General features: G+C 39.0%; 1 protein-coding gene across 1 annotated transcript; it reads right to left on the bottom strand.

Moving 5' to 3' along the window:
* On the bottom strand, positions 1-15,434 carry LOC139723661 (uncharacterized). Its single transcript, XM_071634887.1, has 8 exons — positions 15,329-15,434; positions 5,450-5,584; positions 3,854-4,894; positions 3,387-3,522; positions 1,628-1,792; positions 1,240-1,385; positions 683-780; positions 1-240 (listed from the first exon to the last, which is right to left on the bottom strand). Exons 1-8 carry the CDS (start codon positions 15,432-15,434, stop codon positions 1-3), a joined length of 2,067 nt encoding a protein of 688 aa, XP_071490988.1.
* Positions 15,435-21,754: the final 6,320 nt, after the last annotated feature.

The raw sequence follows: 21,754 nt of genomic DNA, 5'->3' as shown, positions 1-21,754 counted from the left end.
TTACTCCAAGGGAAGTTCGCGATCACAAAGCACGCGGATCCATTCGGTTTTGCGCAGTTTGTGAGGGAGCTTCAGCTGCTGGCTGTGGGCCGTGGAGCGTTCCAGGATGTACTTCCGCAGGTCGTTGACTCCTTCCGGTTGAAGGAAGATCACCTTCACAGGATCGATCGCATTGTTCGCCCGATAGTAGTTGTATCGATGGGCAGACACCCGGAGGTTAGCCTCAAGATCAGCAGCAAACTGCAAAGGGCGGATACAGAATTCATTTCTTTTGTTAAAATGACTAGTCGGCCGCAGCCGTGTCTATAGCAAGCGCTGAGAAGTCGATAGCCCCAATGTGTATTATCATCACCATCATTATTGTAACCTTTGTAGCATCAGATGTTAATTCATTGTTTTCATGTTTGAGAACATTTACATTTTACTCATTTTTTATAACAAACGGGAAGCTGTTCCCCAACCATACATACAGAACGTATCTCACGTTTTGTGGAGACTTCCTTGAGTATAGCAACAACTACCTTTAAATGTGTATTTCTTTCCCTAGGAGTGAAATGAGCGAAAAGTGAAAAGACATTTAAATCAGTGTTCAGGAGACAATGGCTACTGAGGTATCAGTTACCAAAGTTACTTTTATGAGAGAGGTTGTGGATTAAAAGTCTTACAGATGACAGATAAATACCTGTTCTCGTTTCTTCATGCCTTTTCCAAACTTAACGAAAGGGTCTTCCACTTCAATGAAGATTACGTAGTACCCAAAGGAGCTCCACTTCGTAATATCTATAACGAAGACAAAGATAGACATCATTTTATGATCGAAAACCTTAGGTCAACATCTAGGGAGGCCATCTTAAACGTAAGGTATGAAACGAGGAGCATGCATCAACTTATTTCTGAACATGTGAAGCGACAAAGTAGAGGGTCCTATCACGTGCATAGGTGCTAGCATTGCCATATTAATATTTTCCCTTTGGTAGAAATTGAGGTCTGTGGAAAATGTTTTGCAACGGTTTTAATCGATTCATCTTCCTTCTCAGCGTATATCACAGCAAAGACTGAAAAGCACCAACCAATTATATGATAGTTGATAACCCAGTCCGAGCATATGTTTTGTTTTAAACAGACTAAAACAAACAAACAAGCAAACAAGCAAACAAACAAACAAACAAACAAACAAAAACAGTTTTCCAAATGCAGGGGGGGGGGGGGGGGGCGGGGTTGAGATCACTTAATTATTACCGAGGGCCTCCTCGTAGATGGGACTTTCAGCAGCCGAGAAGTCAACGAGACTGAGGTCACCCCATGCCTGGATCGTCGCGTGGATTGCACTCGCTATTGATGCTTCCGGCGTCTTCTCGCACCGGACGTTGAGCACCTCACCAGTTCTGAAATTAAGGGGTTTATCGCATTATTTAAAGCAAACGTGAATTCAAAGTTTCATGTACGATTACTATCCGGATGTCATCTCCTGCCTCCTCGAAAGCTTTCCGATCCAGTTTACCGTCTTAACGTCGTCCTACCATGAATTACGTCAGTTAAAAAATAAAATACCTTGGTATATGAATGAAGGTATATGAATGAATGAAAAGAAGGTCTCCTTGCACTTCTGCAATAGATGACAATGTACCTGTACTGGAATTCGAAGATTGGCGTTTTGTTGTGGAATTTGGTGATCCTGATGACGTCACCATTTCTGTACCGATAGAGGGCATCCACTGTAGTCATGACGAGTTCGTAGCATTGTCCCACCTCGACCTCTTCGGCAAGCAGTGTTTCGGGCTGGTCTTCGTGGCTGTTCGGAAGAAAAACCGAGTCGAGTGTTACAAATGAGTGGATATCCACCAGCCATATTATTATGCTGCCTTTACGTCATTCTGAACTCAATCCTCGCTTACGTCGACAGTGCACAGATGGGATCAAGGGAATAATATGTCTCCTCTTTAAATAGTACATACATCGACAGTACTTGCTTATACATTGTGTGATGTTTGTGTTAAATTATATTTGATAGGGTTTTCTCTGGTATCAATAGTCGGAACTCTATAGCCAGAATTCACGAGGGTGGTACAATCTTTGTCCATGGCTTAAGCTATGGACAAAAACCGTAGTTTTGTACATGGACCTACTACACATAATGGACTATGAACGGAGGTCTTTCTTTGATCCCATCATCACCACCGCTACCTGATTATGTGCATCTTAATGAGTACATTCAGACGTTGGGCCAATGACGATTGTGTAATTGTGCATCACCGCTGACAAAAGAACCGTACCTTTTCAGACCCAACTGCCTTTGAATAAACACCAATGATTGGGAGCAGCAAACCTCGAACAAGGACAAATTTTTGTGTCATAAAATTGGTAATTACTGAAGCGGACACGTGCGGCCACGCATGTAACGTCCCTGAATAGTGAGACAAGTATGTCGTCTGTTGTGACTGTCCATGTTTACTCTGAAACAATGTGCGATAGATTGTGAAAACTAGATTACAAAGCACAGTCAACCTACCGAATTATCTTTTTTTTTTCTTGTAAAGTACTTGTATTTCGCAAATCTAATTGCTTTACAGCGATGATTTCGCAATATACACAGTCTACAAGTACACACGCATTTTCTTGATTTAAGAGAGTTATTATCTTCTGCGCATGTAGTTTTTAGATTTCTGAAAGCGCCGTCTTGGTTTTTATCCAGGCTGGTTGTCGGTGGACAAGACTGGATCTAAGCAGGAAAACATGTTCAAAACGTTTTTGTGACGCTTTTGACAGAAACAGGTGCACGAATTAATTAACGAGCGATGAATGTCCATATGTGTAGTAGGTCCATGTTTTGTATTGGACGCCAAGTGTGGCATGGCCTAATTCGTAACGAAATGTTAACATTTCGTCGACGAAATGACTGATTTCGTAGCGAAATAGGCCATGCGACATTATAGTCTTGGCGCCCCATACAAAACTAAGGTCTTTGACACGGGCGGATCCAGGGAGGACCGCAACCGCCGCACGCCCCCCCCCCCCTTTATTTTTTGTTGAAACAAAAGAAATAAAAAGAAAAAAATAGGGGAGGGGTGCGTGCGCCCCCCCCCCCCCCTTTAATTTTGTAAACGCGCCCCCTTTTTACGGAATTCCTGGATCCGCCCCTTTTTAACCATGGACAAAGATTGTACTACCTTCGTGAATTCGGGCCTATAATGCATTGTAGATATTGTATGTAGCTGGTTCGAATTTTGAATCTCATCTTTAATATTGTTTGCAAAATGGTACATGCAGCCAAATTTCATAAAGTGAGGAAAGGACAAGGAGCGATGAGAGATAGAAGTGGGGATGGTATATAAGGAAGATGACAGTGTGAAGGGGAAAGAGTGGAAGAGGACGACATATTGCCCCACCTGTGCTCGACTGGAATAAATTCGCAGAAGATGTCTGACGGCAGCATCATGTAGGTAGAGTGGAGTCCTTGGGCCTGGTAGAGAACGGCCACGGTTGCCTCCGTCGAACTGTACGCACTTGATATGATTTGAATGCCTGTCAAATGGGAAATAGGAATCCCAAGAACCTGTGACTTCTGTGTGTTATTGGTCCTCAATTTGCCTTGCAGTAATGGATTTGATGTTACAAGCGTCAGACCCTCAAGCACATCAAAGGTATTTGGCCGTCGACGTGATAAGTATTGTCAACTTTAACAGTTGCCCAACTAAAGGAGAGGCAGTCTTGAGGTTGCTATGATAGTAATGTGAGAAAAAATACGGTGATAAACAGCTTAATTAAAAGACTCCCTGATGATTATTTTAGGAGACCTACTGGGATTACAATGAAGATAAACCTTGTGAGGGTGTTGATGACTAATTAGATCTACCTTTGGTATATTTTGCCTCCAGTCGCCGAGCGTACACAACCATGGCGCCCGTGGCGACGGCCCAGACAGCGTGCAGGTGAGGCCAGATGCGACGAGCGATTCCCTCGAACCCCTTCCTGAATTCCCTCTCCAATTCGTCAGCCCTCTCCGGCTCAGGATCCAACTCCGATTCCAGTTGGGCTTGCACGTCGTCATCGAGGCCGATGTGCGAGGCTATGCGTCCGTGTCTGAGGTCATTGACCAGGCTGCACCAGTCCGCTTCAAGGCTCTGGAAGAAGGTGAACATCGTGGAGCAGAAGATGCCACCAAGGTTGCCTATGCAACGGTCTCGAAGCGCGAAAAGGGCGTGGATGTACAGCGCCTGGCGCTCGTTGGTAAGCCGCATCCCTGCAGGTGGCGTACTGAATTGTATCCTGTGGAGAATGTCTGGAAGCACGAGCATCGTGGTAGGTCCTATGGGGATACCTCCTTCTGACTTGGGAGCGTCGTGGTGAACGTAGAGCAGACACTTCTTTTGGACTGGACTCAAGAGGGGCGTGAGCTCGCGGTAGACCATCCGAAATATTGAAGGCATAATCTTAAACAAGAAGGCGACGTTCCGCTCCTTCGAGATGGCTATCAACTTCGGCTTCCCTGTCGTGCCGGAAGTGATTCCCAGTCTCGAAGGAACTCCCGGAATCACTACGTTCGGCTCTCCGGCAGCTGCGCGTGCCATGTACTTCTCGTAGTGTGCGAAGCCCGTCAGCGGATGTCGCGATCTGAAGTCCGCTACGGATTTGACGGAGTTGAAGTGGTGGTCTCTTCCGTACTCGCACTGGCCGCGCAACTTCATCTGCCGCAGGAGGAATCGTTCTTGGCTCCCCGCGCAATCCCTGCTGTCTTGCTCCATCCTCATGCGGTAGTAGAGCCCCATCATGTTATTGATTTGGTAGAAGATGTACTGGATCACCATGATGTGGGCTGGGGTGCAGTGTGGCGCCACTGATATGGAGATGTGGAGTGAAATAACCACGCCCAGCAGCGATACCATTACACCGACCGCTAGGAGAGTAATAAAGAAACATCGGGAGAATTAGTCAATGACACATATGTATTCCTCTAAGACTGAGCTTATAGCATGCAGTGTACCAGTCATTTGTCGGGATTTTGATGTTGATTAGTTTTTACGCATCTGTGCGGATGGGTGTACGCTAAACCGCCAATGATACATTCTTTCATCTCTTTTTAAGGTATCATGTACCTATACGTAAAGGACAGGATAATTAAATGACAGGATAAGTCCGTAGATGATGGGACCGAAACAGAACTCTTACTTGTAGAACCGGCATATTTCACAGACCTGTCATTGAAACACATGTCTTGTGCTATATACATAATTAATGAATTAATGAAGTATAATGTTATAACTAGTTAAATGAAAGAAAGATATAATTTGTTGCTGGGTTTTTGTTTTTGTTTTTGATTTTGTTTTGTTTTGTTTTGTTTCTAGAATGGGAGAAAGAGAGACGGGGGGGGGGGGTAATAAGAGGCAGATGCACAGAAATACTTTCGGCCTTTCAACAGTGTTGAAAAAAAAAAAGATGCTGAATTTAATACCTCGACTGAAAAGGAGTAAGTACGTCGTCGTTTCGCCGAAGAACAGCTGTCCATTAAAGTAGGCCAGAACTCCAGCAAAAAACAGACCCAGAAGTTGAATTTTGTTTTTCTCTGATAGGCGCCATCGCTTCAGATCTAAAAGGAGAAGAAAAAGAAATAGGAAACTCCATTATTATCATTCGATTAGCGAAGATGTACGTCTTCTTCGGAAAAAAAAAAATCACACCAATAATTCCTCTTTGATTAGAATCGTCAAATCTTAATCATTGCAACATTCAACATGCTTATCACGTTCATCACTACTACACAAACACTATTGCAGATTGTAAGATTTAACAGGTTTCCTGCGAGATTCTACATTGTCGATAGTACACTTCTTTACACATGGTTCCAAGCTCTCACTGTAGGCAATTTTAATCATGTTTACTTGTAAAGCTGGACCCTACACAGATGCTCAAATCAAATGAATCGAAACCTCAGTGTAGAGTAATTATTATCACCATAGAAAAAGGAAACAAAGTGAGCTGCAACATCAGCTCATTACTGAAACATCAACGTCTGAAACTTCATTTAAAATGTTGTAGGATATTGTTTATTATCAGGGGCCGGATGGAGGTCCTCATATGCTTTAAACAATTTTGTATGGTATCATTATGTTACATGTGTCAGCAACAATTAAGTTGGCTGTTAAAGAGATAGTGTAGTATTGATGGAGATGAGGATTGGGCTTTTCTCTTTTTGTGAGATACCAAAAAACCACTTATGAAATAGTGTATAGAACATACCATTGTAAGAGGACTTCAACGTTTAAATGATGGAAATCGGTTTTGGAAGGGCTGAAACATCCCAAAACAATGTAAAACAAAGCGATCGTAATAAAAGGTGGGTCCCACCTTTTAGTACGATCGCTCTTTTTGGTTATCTCAGCCATTTCCATCAAATAAAATATTGTTGAATTCCACTTGAAATTACATGTCCTTTCATATTTTATAAGAGATTTCCAATCATCTCACCCCAAAATGACTAGAACCTGAAGTTAGGTCTCAACCAAAACTACACGATCCCTTTAAGTATGTATCGCTCGTTGATGTCGGGGACCAAAGTGATTTGTGCCGCGTTTGTGTGCTTGTGTGCGAATTTAGGTTTGTGCGTATGTGTGTACAGGGGGTTTTTGAGGAGCGCAAAAGGTTTCGAGGGCGATAGGGCTTCCCTTTTCAGTCAACATTTTGTCTGTTCCTATATGTGAAGGACAAAAAGGGGTATTAGCGAAAGTGGAAAGAATAGCACGTTCACTCTTCGTCCTACGAAGTGGATCATGTTAAAGATTCTTCTCTACACTTGTCTTGTCTTTCGTATATGGAGGAAGAAAAGTTCAGTGCATTAAGGAGTGATCCTTTTCCCACGGTGATTTTTGTTCGTCCACGCAGGGACGTTATTGAACCTATGATACCTGCAGTGAGTCCATTACGTTGACAAACAGACGACCGCACAATAAGTACTATTTTTTTTTCTTTGGGTCTGTCTCCATAACTTTGAATTCTCCCCTACCCTCCTCCTCTCTCTTTTATTTTCTGGGCTTTTTTTTTTTCATTCTTTTATGAGGTGGTATCAGATAAAAGCTATGTGCACTGTACTGGAAAATGTGGCAGCGTGAATAGTGACAGAATAAAATATATTTTGACATCGAAGTTCGCTCTCGCAATAGAATTGGGGGCCCTGACTTTGTAAACACCCCTGTATCAGACAGTTTTACATGAAATTTCCTGAAAATATCACATAGTGTAATGAGAGCATGAGTCGCGTATTTTTTTTTCGCATGTCCTCGCTAATTTCAAGGGTATAGAGTTAAATACATAGGCTCCTGGTTTTGTTTGTTTCATTTATAAGCATTATTGTTTCATTCAATTTGTAACGTCATTCGGTTGCGTGTTGCTAAATAACATCTAAAACGGTTTCTTTAAGAGATCCAAATTGATGATAAACGTTATCTTTTATTGAGTTACGTTTGCATCTACATTTATTATTTAATTCTTCGTACCCAACAATCCGGTCTGTGTATATGTACTGTTATACAATGCTGCTTATAGGCCCATACCTTGAAGGGGAATTCACTGTTAGGTCATGTAATCGTGGAGCTGCAGCTCCATAGTTCCATGCTGTAACACACGAAGGACACGTGTCCTCCTATAGTATAACTGATTGTATGACTGGGAGACAAGTGTGCTGAACTTAAAAAAGGGTAAAGCAAACTGCAAAGGTGATTGTTTGTCTTCAGGATATACCGCATTCCTAAGCTCTGAGGAGGATAGATCCTGTACAGATACCACAGGCCAGCAGAAGATGAGTTTCAAAGAGGGGAAAATAGGAAAATATGGGGATATTGATGAATCCAATCCTACTGGTGGTAACGTAATTTCCATGTTCCCACGCCCCTCTCTCTCTCATTCTAAAACAAAAACCACAAACAAACAATCGAAAATATTGGGACAAAAATTATTAGCGCATAAAAGGTCATGCCCATGGTATTTGCAATACTTTTCATTCTTGGAGATATAAAACTAGGCCGTGACTAGCAAATAGAGAACAAACTAGTTAATACATAGATAAATCAATAGCCTGATTAATAGGAGGATGGCAATGATAAAAAAAAAAATACTGTTAATTTCAGCCCATGCGTGCGACGAAGAATTCGGGTTTTTTTCAACACGCTAATAACATGTTTTCTAAGTCACCACTAACGTGACATCATACTTTGGAAAATATTGCAGTTCAGATTTGATGAAGTTAAGAATTTTGATATACCTGGACCCTGTTTCATCAAGCTGTTCGCGCGGTTACACACGACTTTACGAACGACTTAAATATGCCAAGCCAAGTGGGCTTTCTATAGTCATTGTTAATTTCAATTTCTGAAGTTGAAATTTGCAGATGATAATGATAATTCTTCCATGTTAGCATACGTTTTTAGCTGAAAATATGTTTGCCCCAATGTAAATTAGATATTGACATATACAGTCGTACTAAAGAAAACAAATGGACACGCATATTGGTACTTCATATTCCAGTCTTTCGTAAAGTCATGCTAAACTGTCTTTACGAACAGCTGTATGAAACAGGGCCCTGAACAGTAAGTTAAAAAGCAGTCGAACATAATATTCAAATATGTGTGTGTGTGTTCTCTATGATACTGATGTAAAAACGTTACAATAAAGCAACACGCCCAACATTACATCAATCCCTCCCCCCTATCCCGCGTTCGTCTGTGACGTCACACTTAAATGATTACAATCGCACGGTTTTGGTTCTAATGTGTCTCTCAATACAACGTATGAAAAAAAACGCCCTTACACAATCTTTATGCACAGTAATATACAGCAGACAAACGATGTTACTCTTGTATAGATACGCGACATTTTTCTTCTTATCGGCAAGTGTATAAGAAAACTATATCACACAGCCGTTTGCACTAAAACGAAAAGTAGTCTGGGGTTTGCTCTTCAGCCGTTATTATCATTTAGCTAATTAGCTCGTGGTGATCACATGTCCACACTGACCTTTTGTCGTTAACTCACATATAGTTCCCTCCCTTTCTTTAGACGTCATAGAGTTACTCCAAAGAGGTATAACTCCATCATGAGCTATAACCTTAAAATATAGTTTATGCATGAAGAAAGAATGTTGTTCAATGCGATCGTCACCGTTGAAGAGAATTAGACGAAGCAACTATCAAAGCAGACAATGAATCGGATTTCTGAAGCAATGTCGCGCCATCGCAGCATAAATAATCCCCCATCATCTATCTTTCACTTATCGTGCTCGGAAGCGATGTCGTTCACGTTATCGCTGTGCTTCATACGTAATGGGCAGGAAGAGACAGTTACGCTAGTATTAATATGCCACCATGATAACTTTTTTTTATCCATCACCAAATCAGGGTCAAACTTATGTGGAGGTATAAAGTGGGACCAAGAAGTAAACAGAGAAAGATAATTCAATGATCAGATATCTCAGACACAACTTTGCAGTCGCACCTGACGATGACTGTAACGTGGGTAAATTTGCCATTGAAAATCCCCTTCAGGTTGGTTTCTTGTGCAAAGGTAAGGAATGTTGCCCTTGCTTGTGAGCGTTGCGTAACTCCCCCGCCTTGCTCTGAGTAACCCGGCGTGTACGCCGTAAGGTGCGCCACGACCTTGTCGCATCCGCCTTCCGCAAACCTCTTTTACGTAATATTTTACGCGAAAAATGCTTCAAGTTCGACCATGAGAGGGGCACGAGATGTTTATCGAGTTCAATGTTTGCCCAACTACGTTCTCAATCAGAGCTCTAGTACAACTGCCCAGAAAATCAATAAGGACCAACAGTCACTCCATTCACTTAATCGAGTTTGCATTAAGTGTGCTAAGTGTGTAACCCGTGTAAAATGACTTCCGGCCAAAGAAGTTGTCTCATTTTGTTTTGTTTGTTTTCCCGTTATACGTCATTTATTCTTTTGCAAAGAAGTTAAGGTGGCGTGGCATAATACCAACAACCAAGTATCACACCTCCTTAGTCGAACACAATGTCAATAAATTTTCAATCGTCGCATATATATATATTTGCAATGTGCAGAGCGCCATTACAATTATTAATCGTATAGCTCTACAAGTCACGAACGCGTAGAAAGAAATTTTTATTTTTCTGAATTTATCCGGAACATTAGAGGAGAACAATGAAAATTTGTTTCGGGAATACAGATTCCCTAGGTGAACTACCTAAAAAAAAGAAAAGAAAAGAAAAGTGTCATAAACGTCTCGCCAGAGATATCGAACCACAGAATTAACGGTGTTAGAAAAGTATAGTGACACGACATTTGCTCCTGCGACAATTGCTCCGGTCTTATTTTCTCCAAGGACCTAGGGTAATTGTGATATAATACCCCTCTTACTCAAGTTCTTACCACACGTAGAGTGATTAAAATATGTTTTTATAAATTTGAAGATACCAATAGATAATCAATGCATTTTTTGTGCCATTCCTTCTATTTATCTAAGAATTCGAGCTCCATCTATCTATCTATCTATCTATCTATCTATCTATCTATCTATCTATCATTCTATCTATCTATCTATCTATCTATCTATCTATCTATCTATCTATCATTCTATCTATCTATGATCTGATCTATATACCTATCTGTCTATCTATCTATCTACCTATCTATCTATCTATCTATCTATCTATCTATCGATTTTATCTGCCTATCTTGCCTGTTTATCTAAGCCTATTATGTAGTATAGTCTCTCTTCAGTATTAGCTACAAACGGCTGCAAAGAAGAAACAAAATAGTATAACCTTCTATTTGAGGGCAAAGTAGGTTATTGTGTGATTCCAAGGTTTTGTTTCCCTGTGGAACGCGGAAAGAAATCAATATACTACATGGAATAATGTTTCCCACTGTGATTTCACGCTTTGCTAGTAAAGTATCATTCGAAACTGTAACAAAAAGCGAAAAGAACCTTTCTTAAAAGCACTGGTATCATAAGATTTTCATGTATCAAATAAGTGGATTATTGCGTCCTCTCGCTATTTTGTCGAGACCGCGACAATTACAACATCGCATTTAGTTTAGCAGGTACAACCCGATCTATTCATCCCTGCAGCTAATGGGGACCCTCCGAAATGATTTCCGTATGTTGTAACAGAAATTAGTTTCAATTTTTCACAGAATCTATGAGTGAGCATGTCAGTTTTAGTCATACCACCTAAGAAATACTAGTAAAAAGTATGATGGTAGCTTCCACGTAGCTCGCATTCTGTTCATTAATCTTAAACCTTGTGCATACCTTGACAAAAGCTTTAGGTCACAACGTAGGTCAATCTATTTGAGTTTTGCTCATTTTTTGCCACACTGCTATGAAAACTGCAAGTCATGTAGTTACATCACTGTTTCATTCTCTCTCTCCCTCTCTCCTTCTCCCCCCCCCCCCTGAGTCTATTTCTATCATACTAAAGGAAAGTGTTTCCGTTAAGTAAATTCCAATTATGTCAACCTAAACACAGAAATTAGCATTTGAATGTCCCCTTTTGCTTATTTTGAGGGCTTTCTTTATTTTGTGGGTTTGTGAGCAAGCCTCGCTGGGACCTTCTCTTTAAGAAGGCGGGCACATAGCAACAAGGCAAATAATGTACCTTGTCCTTCGTTGCCTCTTCCGCATCTATGGAATTCGTGTAGACACCAGCCAGGAACGCAGACGAAGGTATGTGACGTCATTTCTTGATTTCCTGTCTCGGTTGGAATATTCCATTATTCATTTGGAATGTTTCAAGAGATGTCTGTAATCACATATATAGATCGAAAAATAATGTACTGTCGCGCTCTTTCCCTGCTTTTAGACTACGTCCCTAATAGGGATTCGGAGATCGAAGAACAAGAGGAAAGCGACTAAGTTCTGACTTTCCACCCTTGGGCTACAGAAACGCGAAGTAAACGGCGCGATGCCGTCTCTAAAGGACACCTTTTTCCGATTGGACAATGGACGCGTGACGTCATTCTAGCCCTGTGTTGTAATCTCTTGAACAAACTAGGAGGGGGGGGGGGGGTGATATGGGCCATGAGATTGACGTATCAGAAAGCTTTTCTGCTGGAATCACGTGTAACACACGCGGTTTCATGAGGTATGCTATAGATGTCCAGTCGTCATGCATGTTTTAGCACTGATGATTTAGGCGTGACAGTATCATGTTCGTAGACAGACAATGTGTCAATCTTGCCACTTAGTAACGGGCAAGTCGGCAACTACAAACCTTCTCCTTTGTAGTACGATAATCAGATGAAACTACAGTATTGAAGACTATAATTATGTTGCAACTGATTGACAAATTGCCCTACATCGACGTCGATGTAGGGCAATTTGTCAATCAGTTGCAATGAAAACATCTCGACGGAAGAAATTCATGAATTTGTATAATTATGTTGTTATTCTTTTATTCAGTTTAGCGGAATATTGATTAAGAATTGAAACTCAAAGTTGTGATGTTGGTGATCATCCCAAGAAGAGACAATTTCGAGGTGGGGGCACGTTTCCGAGTACATTCCTTTAACTTTTGTTTATCAAACCGAAGAGTATAAGCAATAGCATGTGTGGAAACGTCAGATTTTGGTACAGTCAGCTACTTATCTATCGTCATCGGCATCATCATCATCATCATCACCATTAGTAGCAGTTTCTTCTTCCTCATCACATTTCCCCTCTTTCTTCTTCTTCTTGTTTTCCTTTTCCTTCCTTCATTTTTCATTCATCGTGTTCTCGTACTATACTTTTTAGTCGCCTATTTTGCTTGTCATCATTGATGGCCGTGACTAGGTCGTCATTGCTATCTTTGTCGGTACATCATGGATTATCAAATTTTAGTTTCGTCAACCTTATTGTCTCGTATTCATCCATTTCTGAGTGAAGTATTTCTGTTTCTGATCAAATCTTAGTCGTCCTACTACCAATAGGAATTGTAGAAAAAGATTATTAGAACTGTTTGTTTTTAAAGGGGATGGCTAGTAACTGATCAGTGAGAATCAGTGGGAATGCTGGGGGATGATTGTTCCAATCCTTGTGGGATTCATTTAAGAGTACATTATATATATATTGTTGTGTGAAAATTATTTGCTTCAGAATGGTCTCATATTCAAGTAATGTGCAGTTCAATGTTTCCATGCCTGTACAGTGTCGCGGCGGTCATTAACGGGCCGTTAACGAACGCCATGACACTGTACAGGCATGCTAACCTGGACACATTGAAATTAATAATTTATTGAAAAAGAAAGTCATCGAAACCTCTTGAGACAGCAATAAATGGAGGTGACAGGAAATGCATCTAGGTCTTAAAGGCATATGTTACCATTTGCAGATGAAACAAAAACCCAGCTTCAGTGCTTCAAAATAGTTCTCAAATGTGAGTTAGGGATAGAAACAACCACTGTAAAAATTTGAATCCGTATAACCGATGTTAAGTATTTTTAAATGCACAAAATGGGAGCAATAGTTGTAATAAAAATGTTCCCAGACTAAACTGTCTACAGTTATGGTTTATTGAGAAAAAAACCACCCTGATATTTCTTTGTATTCTAGGTTTTATTGCGAATTTTTTTTTTCGGTAGGATGTTTTATGGTACAACAGACCGGCACATATGCATCAAATGTGATATCTTGAACATTTTTTTAAATCACTGCTCCCAAAGGTTAACAGGACCTTTAAAGAGTTATTTCAACGCTTACTCAGCATGCTCAGTGAGTTTGGTTATGGTGGTGGTGGTGGTGGTGGTTAGTGGGAACACAGGGCACGCGGGATGAATAGGGCAGCATTTGTATAGCGAAATAGAGCATGAATACGTTCTAAAGAGCTCGTTCCGGATTGCATGCGACAACAGAACACGAAATTGGATTGGTGCATCAGTGCGTTATTCTGATTATTCTAAAAGTATTTTCCATTTGAAGGACATTTTTACAGCTACTAGGTGATACACCTCATCAGTCATTGACTCTGTGCAATTGCCTTCGATTTTCGTCCTCCACCTTATCTCGTGACGATGACTATGACAATGATAATGATGATGTTAACGATGATATTGTTAATGATTATGATAATCATATAATCATAAATACGGTAGGTAAATACTGATTGTCAATACAATCAACCGTCAACAATATGTTCAGCGTGGAGTTTACTATGATAACGTCATCATTCTATTCCTAGAACAAGAATGCATTCTCAGCGTATAAAGATGTAATTGCATAGTCGAAACAAAACTCGGGACAAAGAATTTTCTCGTCTCCTCCTCCTCCTCCTCCTCCTCCTTCTTTTTCTTTTTCTTCTTCTTCTTCTTCTTCTTCTTCTTCTTCTTCTTCTTCTTCTTCTATCATATGCACTCTAAAGTAGATATCAATATGCATTAAGCTGCATCGCGGGCAACGTGAAAATGTACTTGTGATGGTGTAAATTATAGTTTTCTATGGTTTAGGATCTATGGAAATAAATGCATTGATATTTGTACAAGATTAACCACTGCATAATGAGTGTTATCTTTCACTGCAAGACGAGTAGATGTCTTGCAGCAAGGGTAAGCTGGACAAAATTCGCAGAACTTATGTTTCCTTCTCTCGTCATGCAGCGCAATATTTAGAGGCTTACCCGTTTATAATTATACACCAACTTTAAAACATGTTATTCGGATATTCACTGCCTTCCAAAAAAAAAAAAAAAAATATATATATATATACAGTCTATATATATATATATATATATATATATATATATATAATGAAAATGAATCCTAGTGGACACTGGTGTATGTACTGCTGAAATAAGCTTCTATTTACACTCAACCCCGGTACGCCTGAGGGCAAGAATACCACTAAAGGTTTCAGTAGCAGCCGAATTCAGATACTACTATGTCGCTGAAAGGTTTCACCGCAGTTTCGGGCTCGCATTTGCAGGTGTTAACAGGACCGGTTGTGCAAAAGCAATGGGGTGATGGAACATTTTGCTGATAGAGAGACGAATTTGAATTCTGTTCATAAAGACAACATACTTTCAACTGTTTTTCAGTGATACCGCTCACCAAAGTTTTTTTTTTTTAAGTTGCAGTCATGTCTAAGGAAGTGGCCTAGTTACAAGACCAACTTCAAATTGGCTTTGACAAATGATAACAATCAATCAGAACTTAAAGGGTTATATCATGTTTCTCAATTATCGGCTCAAAACTGAAAACATGAAATGTCATCAAAACATTAATGTGTTATTTTAATAGAATACGAGTATTATGTTCCTTTTATTTCACTTTCCCTAATGTTTTAAGTCAACGTCACCATGTTGTGGAATAGCGCGTTAATGGTAAAGACTTACCTCGGCGAGAGAGTCTAGACGGTGTGACAGACGATTTGGAGGTGTGAGCCTGCCCCCCATTGAGGATATAGGAGACTTCGATGGTAGATATACTGTCTGATGACATATTGTACTTGAGGTTTATAGAGACAGTTGTCCCTCGTTGGAAAAGATGAAGTAATGAGCCAAGAAATGGAATGAATGAAGGAGTCTGAGTAAGATTACTCCAAGATGGGCACCTCTGACGACGACAGCTCCGACTGCCCTGCCTCCGGTTACTCCGACGAACCACGGACGAAGTGATGCCCTAACCTCATTCTTTTAACCCTAACTTCAGTCCATTCATTCTGTTGAGGTCTATGCTCGCGGTTCTCAATAGTTTGTCTGCGCAGTCTCATTAGCATGGGGTGGGGGTGGGGGGGGGGGGGGTTGGGGAGTCATAATACCGACGCCCGGCTGTGGGCGGGGCACTTGTGTGATACCACGCCGTTCTGGTCAAGGCCCTGAGCCAATACGGTCCCCGATCACTCAGTGATGTCGTGACCACGGTTTGTCGCGAGCAAACACGCCGAATATTTGCTCGTCTTTGATTCAGCGTGTGAGATTGTATTCGTCCCCCCGTGTTGTAGCTCCATAACCTCACTCGTGCGTGAGGAGGGTGATGAGTCTATTAGCAATTCTGATTACCGATCGTCCTGATCTCACTCCAGTTTTGTTGTTTTCGGTGTGAATCTCTTTGATAGCATTTTTTTTTTCACAATAACTGTGAAGACGAATGGCATGGAAAGAGGGAGACGGATATTTCCAGAAAGAGTTACAACGCCATTTTTTTCCGTAATTTTGTTAATAACTACACTGCGTTTATTAGTCACACTACATTTTTGACTGTTAGATAAGGCGGAGAATTTGTGAACTATGGTCTTGTTTCAGGTAATTGGTAGCATGTTTTGAAGAGCAGCAGTTGGACGAATGGATACGAATATAGGTTTTCCCATCCATTTTCGCACTTTTGTCATTCAATTTCGAAGATTTATTATTCATTTTCGTCCCGAGAAGCAGGTGGAACGCAAATTCTAACTTCAATTTTGTCAATTGTCATTGTAATTCGTTTTTCGTCAAACATTTTCGAAGACATAGCATTCAAAATCGTCAGTTGTCACTGATTCAAATTCGTCCCTCCCGCTGACGGATCGCAGAATGTGAAGATCAAATTCGTCTTTGTTCACACAATTTCATGAATTTTTCATTCAAATTAGTCAGATGTTGTCGATTTTTTATTTTGATGGTGAACCAACTTTAAGCCGACATATTTTTATTTTCTCTCGTACACTGTATCGTTACACATTATTCCCTAATTTTGCTTTAACAATACACAAAAAAACAAGACAACCAACGAAAATGATTGAAGGATAAACGACAGTCAAACGTCATAACCGAGGACAGTTACCATGTCAGTGTCACATTTTGAACTTTAACTCGTAATGTTCAGGTTTTTGCATCATAGGCCTAATGCATGAAGCAAAGTTTAAACTTTATACCCTGGAAAGCAGCAAACATAATTATGTTATCCATTCTTTGACATTAAACAGGCGACAATTCTACACTTAAATTTTGTCTTTAATCATGTTTGTCTAGAAATTGTTTGTCAGTGTTTTCGTTTACGAGACGGTATACGTACACATGGTACATGTATGTTTGTTTCAGTGTGTACTCGGATTGCTTGTGCTGTTGTGTGTGTCTGTATCTGTAGTTCTGTGTGTGTGTGTGGGGGGGGGGGCACTTAGGTGTAACTCCTGAATGTAAAATGTGAACGGTTACAGGAAAAAAAATCCATGAATGACTGGAAAATCACGCTGGGTAGAGATATGAGACGAATATGAATGAAAAATTAACGAAAATGATTGACAAAAGACGAAATCGATCCTGCTGTTTTGAGTGCTGCGAGTGAGACTGACGAATTTGAACTGTAAATGACGCAAATGTATGCCAAATGACTAAATTGAATGGACTTTATTTGAAAATGAACGACGAAAGACGAATTTGAAAGTAAGATTGGCCTACTCTCGACATTCCGCGACGAAATTGAAGTAAAAATTTGTGAAATTCAATGAAAAAAAGTTTGAAAATGAATGGGAAAACCTATATTATAACCGCAGCATAAGTTCATATCATTTCAAGAAGCTCAACTATATTTTGAGAATGAATCATGCCAATTACATGAGTAAAAATTAAATTGCAAAATTGTGTTAGAATCCATGCTTTCATGGCAGATTATCGTCAGATCTCCAACTCTCTCGCTTCCTTTCATTTATGTTATGTATTAGTTATTTTCATTTGAATTTAAGTATTTATCTATATAGCGTACTCATGTATGTTTTGATATATGTTTGTATGTATATGTTTTCTTAGCATATTTACACGTCTCAATGAAGTGTCTATTCCGTAACATTGTTGTTATTTTCAGTTTACATTTTCTTGGACTTTAAAAAAGAACTGTCTAGGATTTTTTTTTTAAATCATTAGCATCAAATAATATATCAATTATCAAGCGCCTTAACCGTACTTTCTTAGATTATTTTGTATGTTATTGGGATATTTTGTGAAGTATAATCGAATTGATTTGAATTGAAATACATATCCTATAAATACGGGGTATATATCATTAGATAGATAGATAGATAGATAGATACATAGATAGATAGATAGATAGATAGATAGATAGATAATGCTATGTTAAAAGATAAACTTATGCTAATTTTGGAATCAAACACAAAAGCGATATTGAAACGTACTTTCTACACAATATTAAACAACTTCTTTTCTTCTTATTAATTTCTGTAATGTTTAATTGAAAACTCAAGCGGTCACTTATATATCTGCCTAGATTTTGTGCCCTGTTGTCTATAACTTACGTGTATTGTTTGCAGTTAGAAGAGCTAAGATTTTGCGTATGATGATTTAGTAAGATGGTCACAAAGAAAATTATATTTCTCCCGGAAAACGCCATTCATGAAACTTACATTGACAGTTGTAGTTACTAAAGTTCTCACTGAACAGTGAAAAGACTCACTCCATTATCCTGTCAGTCCCCATTAACCTTTAAAGACGTAAGGACATCAAACATTTTATGATATGAGAAATGGCATAATGATGACGTACAAGGAAGAAGCATTATTCGCGATGCGCAGTCGATCATGACGGAATCGATCATGTCTTTATCTCTCTCTCTCTCTCTCTCTCTCTCTCTCTCTTAAAGAATAAACTTCAATCAATGGATATTGATACTTAAGGTTGGTTTGAATAAATGTTGAAAAGAATGTATATTTGAGTTAGTGATTTAGATAATAAATTAGTAATGTAATGAAGGAATAAAATTAAAAAGAGAATGAGGGGTTAGTAGTGTAAAAATAGTAAAAAGAGATATGTATATTGATTGTGAAATAAAATGTATTTACAGAGTGTATCAAAATGTATCAAATTGATGTGAAGTTTCGGTTTGAATTTTGTTTCCTTGGATGAAAATGATTATGAAGTTGATGTAAAGTGTTGTGTATAAATTTGTTTGTACATTGAGTTTCCCATTGATGAAGAATAAGATATTCTTTAAAACAACAAAAAATGTCTCAATTTCTGATCTAGTTTGTTAAACCTTCTCGAAACATCTCATAACTCCACCCCTCAACCCGAAAACAGTTATGTTCACTCAAAGTCGCTATAAGCCACCAGACAAACAAGCATTTTTTTCCATAGGTTTTCAACAATGGACCCTACAGATCGCTGTTACATGCATAAGATTTCCTGTTCATTATTCTGTTTCGTCTCACCGCCCTGTTGGGACATAGACATGTGCGAAGAGGCCGTCCGCTGCTTATATCTGTGATGTCACTCATATACTGATGCCATCGCTATTTCAGGGAGCCCTTTGACTGTGGTAGAAAAGCGAAAATTAAAGGGGACGGGAGGGAGTGAATTGTCGCGATAGCTCGAGAGATGTTTCACTTTGAGATTCCATACGTCCACAGAATGTGGAGGAAACATAAAAGCGACGTGCAGAGAGGGAGAAGGGAATGGAATTAGAGAAATGAGAGATGGTAAAAAGAGAGAACAGAGTTCAGAGATTAGAAGAGAGGAGAGAGAAGGGGTGAGGAACGGAGTGGTACCATTTTGGAGAGGGAAGGAGGTGGGGAAAGCAGGGCAAACAGGGGGAATGCATACGTCGGCCTCAATAACATCTCAACCTTTCAAAGGTTTACAAATCTCCAAATATGACCTGTTTGAATTCAATTTTATAATCCCGTATTAGTGACGCAGCGGTACATTATCATTGTTTGTAAAACGCTCTGAAATTCTTTTCAAGTCTGAAATGCGTTGTATGTGAATTTGCTGTTATTATTATCGCAGGAAGAAGACCACTACATAACCACGATTACAAACTAATCCGATCCCTAACCCCACCATCAGTGGAGTCTAACCTTAACACCACTTCAACGCTGCAGGTGGCTCTTTCGGAAAAACACGAGGAGAGTGACACCTCCGGTTCCTAAGCCTACGTTTCTATGGTTGCAAAGAAGAAAACAGTCTGCCTATGAAAGAGCTGCTGGGCTCTTATGTAATTTGTCTTTATCAACTTAGTTATTCATTATAATTCCATATATATATATACATATATATACATATCGAGATCGAGAGCTACGTCCGCCTCAGTCCAATTTCTTCCAGTATATATATATATATATATATATATATATATGTATACATATATATATATATATATATACACATATATATACATTATATCTATATCTATATCTATATCTATATATATATATATATATATATATAGATATATATATATATATATATATATATATATATATATATATATATATCAGGGCTACACACTAACTTTTATTTGAGGTGCCCGATCGGGCCACCAGAATCATAGATTTTTATTTTTTGATGGCCCGAAAGTAAAATCTGGTGGACAAAAAAAAAAAAAGAAATCAAGAAAAGCATAAGAAAAACTAAGTCTGTCGTACTAAACATAGAAAATTAAATATTAAGCATTATTGAAGTAATGCAGGTACCCATGTCTGAAATAAATGAACAGAAAATTCAACCATCTTACCGTTATACTGAGTCCTAAGATTGAGCAAATATGCTTATAGATTATCATAAAAGTTAATGCTTATTTAGATGGTCAAAACTTACGTTTGAAATGAGAAATTGGGAGCATTTGCAGACATTTGTAAACATCCGACATTTGTTTTTAGCATTGTAAAGAGCCGAAAGTTACCGTTATTCATTTCTGATTGTAAAAGCAATCATCCTACATTTACTAGTATTTTAGCACCTTACGGTGCCGAATGTTACCGTTAATCATTTTCAAATTCAAAAGCAAACAGCCGACATTCATTTTAGCATCTTACGGAGATGAATGTTATCCTTATTCATTTTCAAACGTGAAAGCAAACATCCGCTATTTATTTTAGTATCTAACTGAGCCAATTGATACCATTAATCATTTCCAAATGTAAAAGCAACAATCTGTTATTCATTTTAGCATCGTACGGAGCAGAATATTACCGTACTTCATTTCCAAATTTAAAAGTAAACATCAGACATTTGTTTTATTATCGTACGTAGCCGAATGTTACTGCTTTTCATATTTGAACGTCAAGGCAGACATCAGATATTCATTTTACCTTCAAACGCAGCAAAATGTTACTGTTATTCATTTCGAAATGTATAATAGCAAATATCCGACATTTATTTTAGCATCGTACGGAGTTGAATATAATTGTTATTCATTTCCGGACGTCAAAGCAAATATCAACCATTAATTTTACCATCGAACGCAGCTGAATGTTCTGTTATTCATTTCGAAATTTAAAAGCAAACCTCCGACAGTTATTTCAATATCGTACATGGAGCAGATTGTTACTGTTATTCACTTCCGAACGTAAAAGTAATCATCTGACATTTATTCTAGCATCTTCCGGAGCCGAATGTTGTTGCTATTTACTTTCGAAAGTAATAGCAAACATCGACATTTGTTTAATCATCGTAAGGAGCTAAATGTTATTGTTATTCATTTCCGAACGTCAAAGGGATCATTCGACATTTACTTTAGCATCTTCCGGAGCTGAATGTTATTGCTATTTACTTTCGAACGTAAAAGCAAACATCCGGCATCTATTTTATCATCGTACGGAGTGGAATATTAGGCCTATTATTATTCATTTCCGAACGTCAAAGCAAACATTCGTCATTTATTTCAGCATCTTCCAGAGCCGAATGTAATCCTTATTCATTTCCAAACGCAAAATCAAATATCTGTCTTTAATTTTAGCACCGTACGGAGCTGAATCTTACCGTTATTCATTTCCAAAAGTATAAGCAAGCATCCGACATTTATTTTAGTATCATACGGAGTCGAATATTACT

Source organism: Diadema antillarum, unplaced genomic scaffold (genome assembly GCF_040938485.1).
Source record: "Diadema antillarum isolate AM-2024a unplaced genomic scaffold, OU_Dant_1.0 scf00000197, whole genome shotgun sequence".
Taxonomy (NCBI): Eukaryota; Metazoa; Echinodermata; class Echinoidea; order Diadematoida; family Diadematidae; genus Diadema; species Diadema antillarum.
This window is presented reverse-complemented; position numbering and strand designations above follow the sequence as displayed.

Bases quoted from the DNA above. Each gene is read 5' to 3' on its own strand.
- LOC139723661 (XM_071634887.1), bottom strand. From the start codon at position 15,434: ATGTCATCAGACAGTATATCTACCATCGAAGTCTCCTATATCCTCAAT. The intron at 5,585-15,328 runs GTAAGTCTTTAC...TTCTCCTTTTAG, and splicing joins GTCTAGACTCTCTCGCCGAG to ATCTGAAGCGATGGCGCCTA. The intron at 3,523-3,853 runs GTAGATCTAATT...CCCATTTGACAG, and splicing joins GGAGGCAAAATATACCAAAG to GCATTCAAATCATATCAAGT.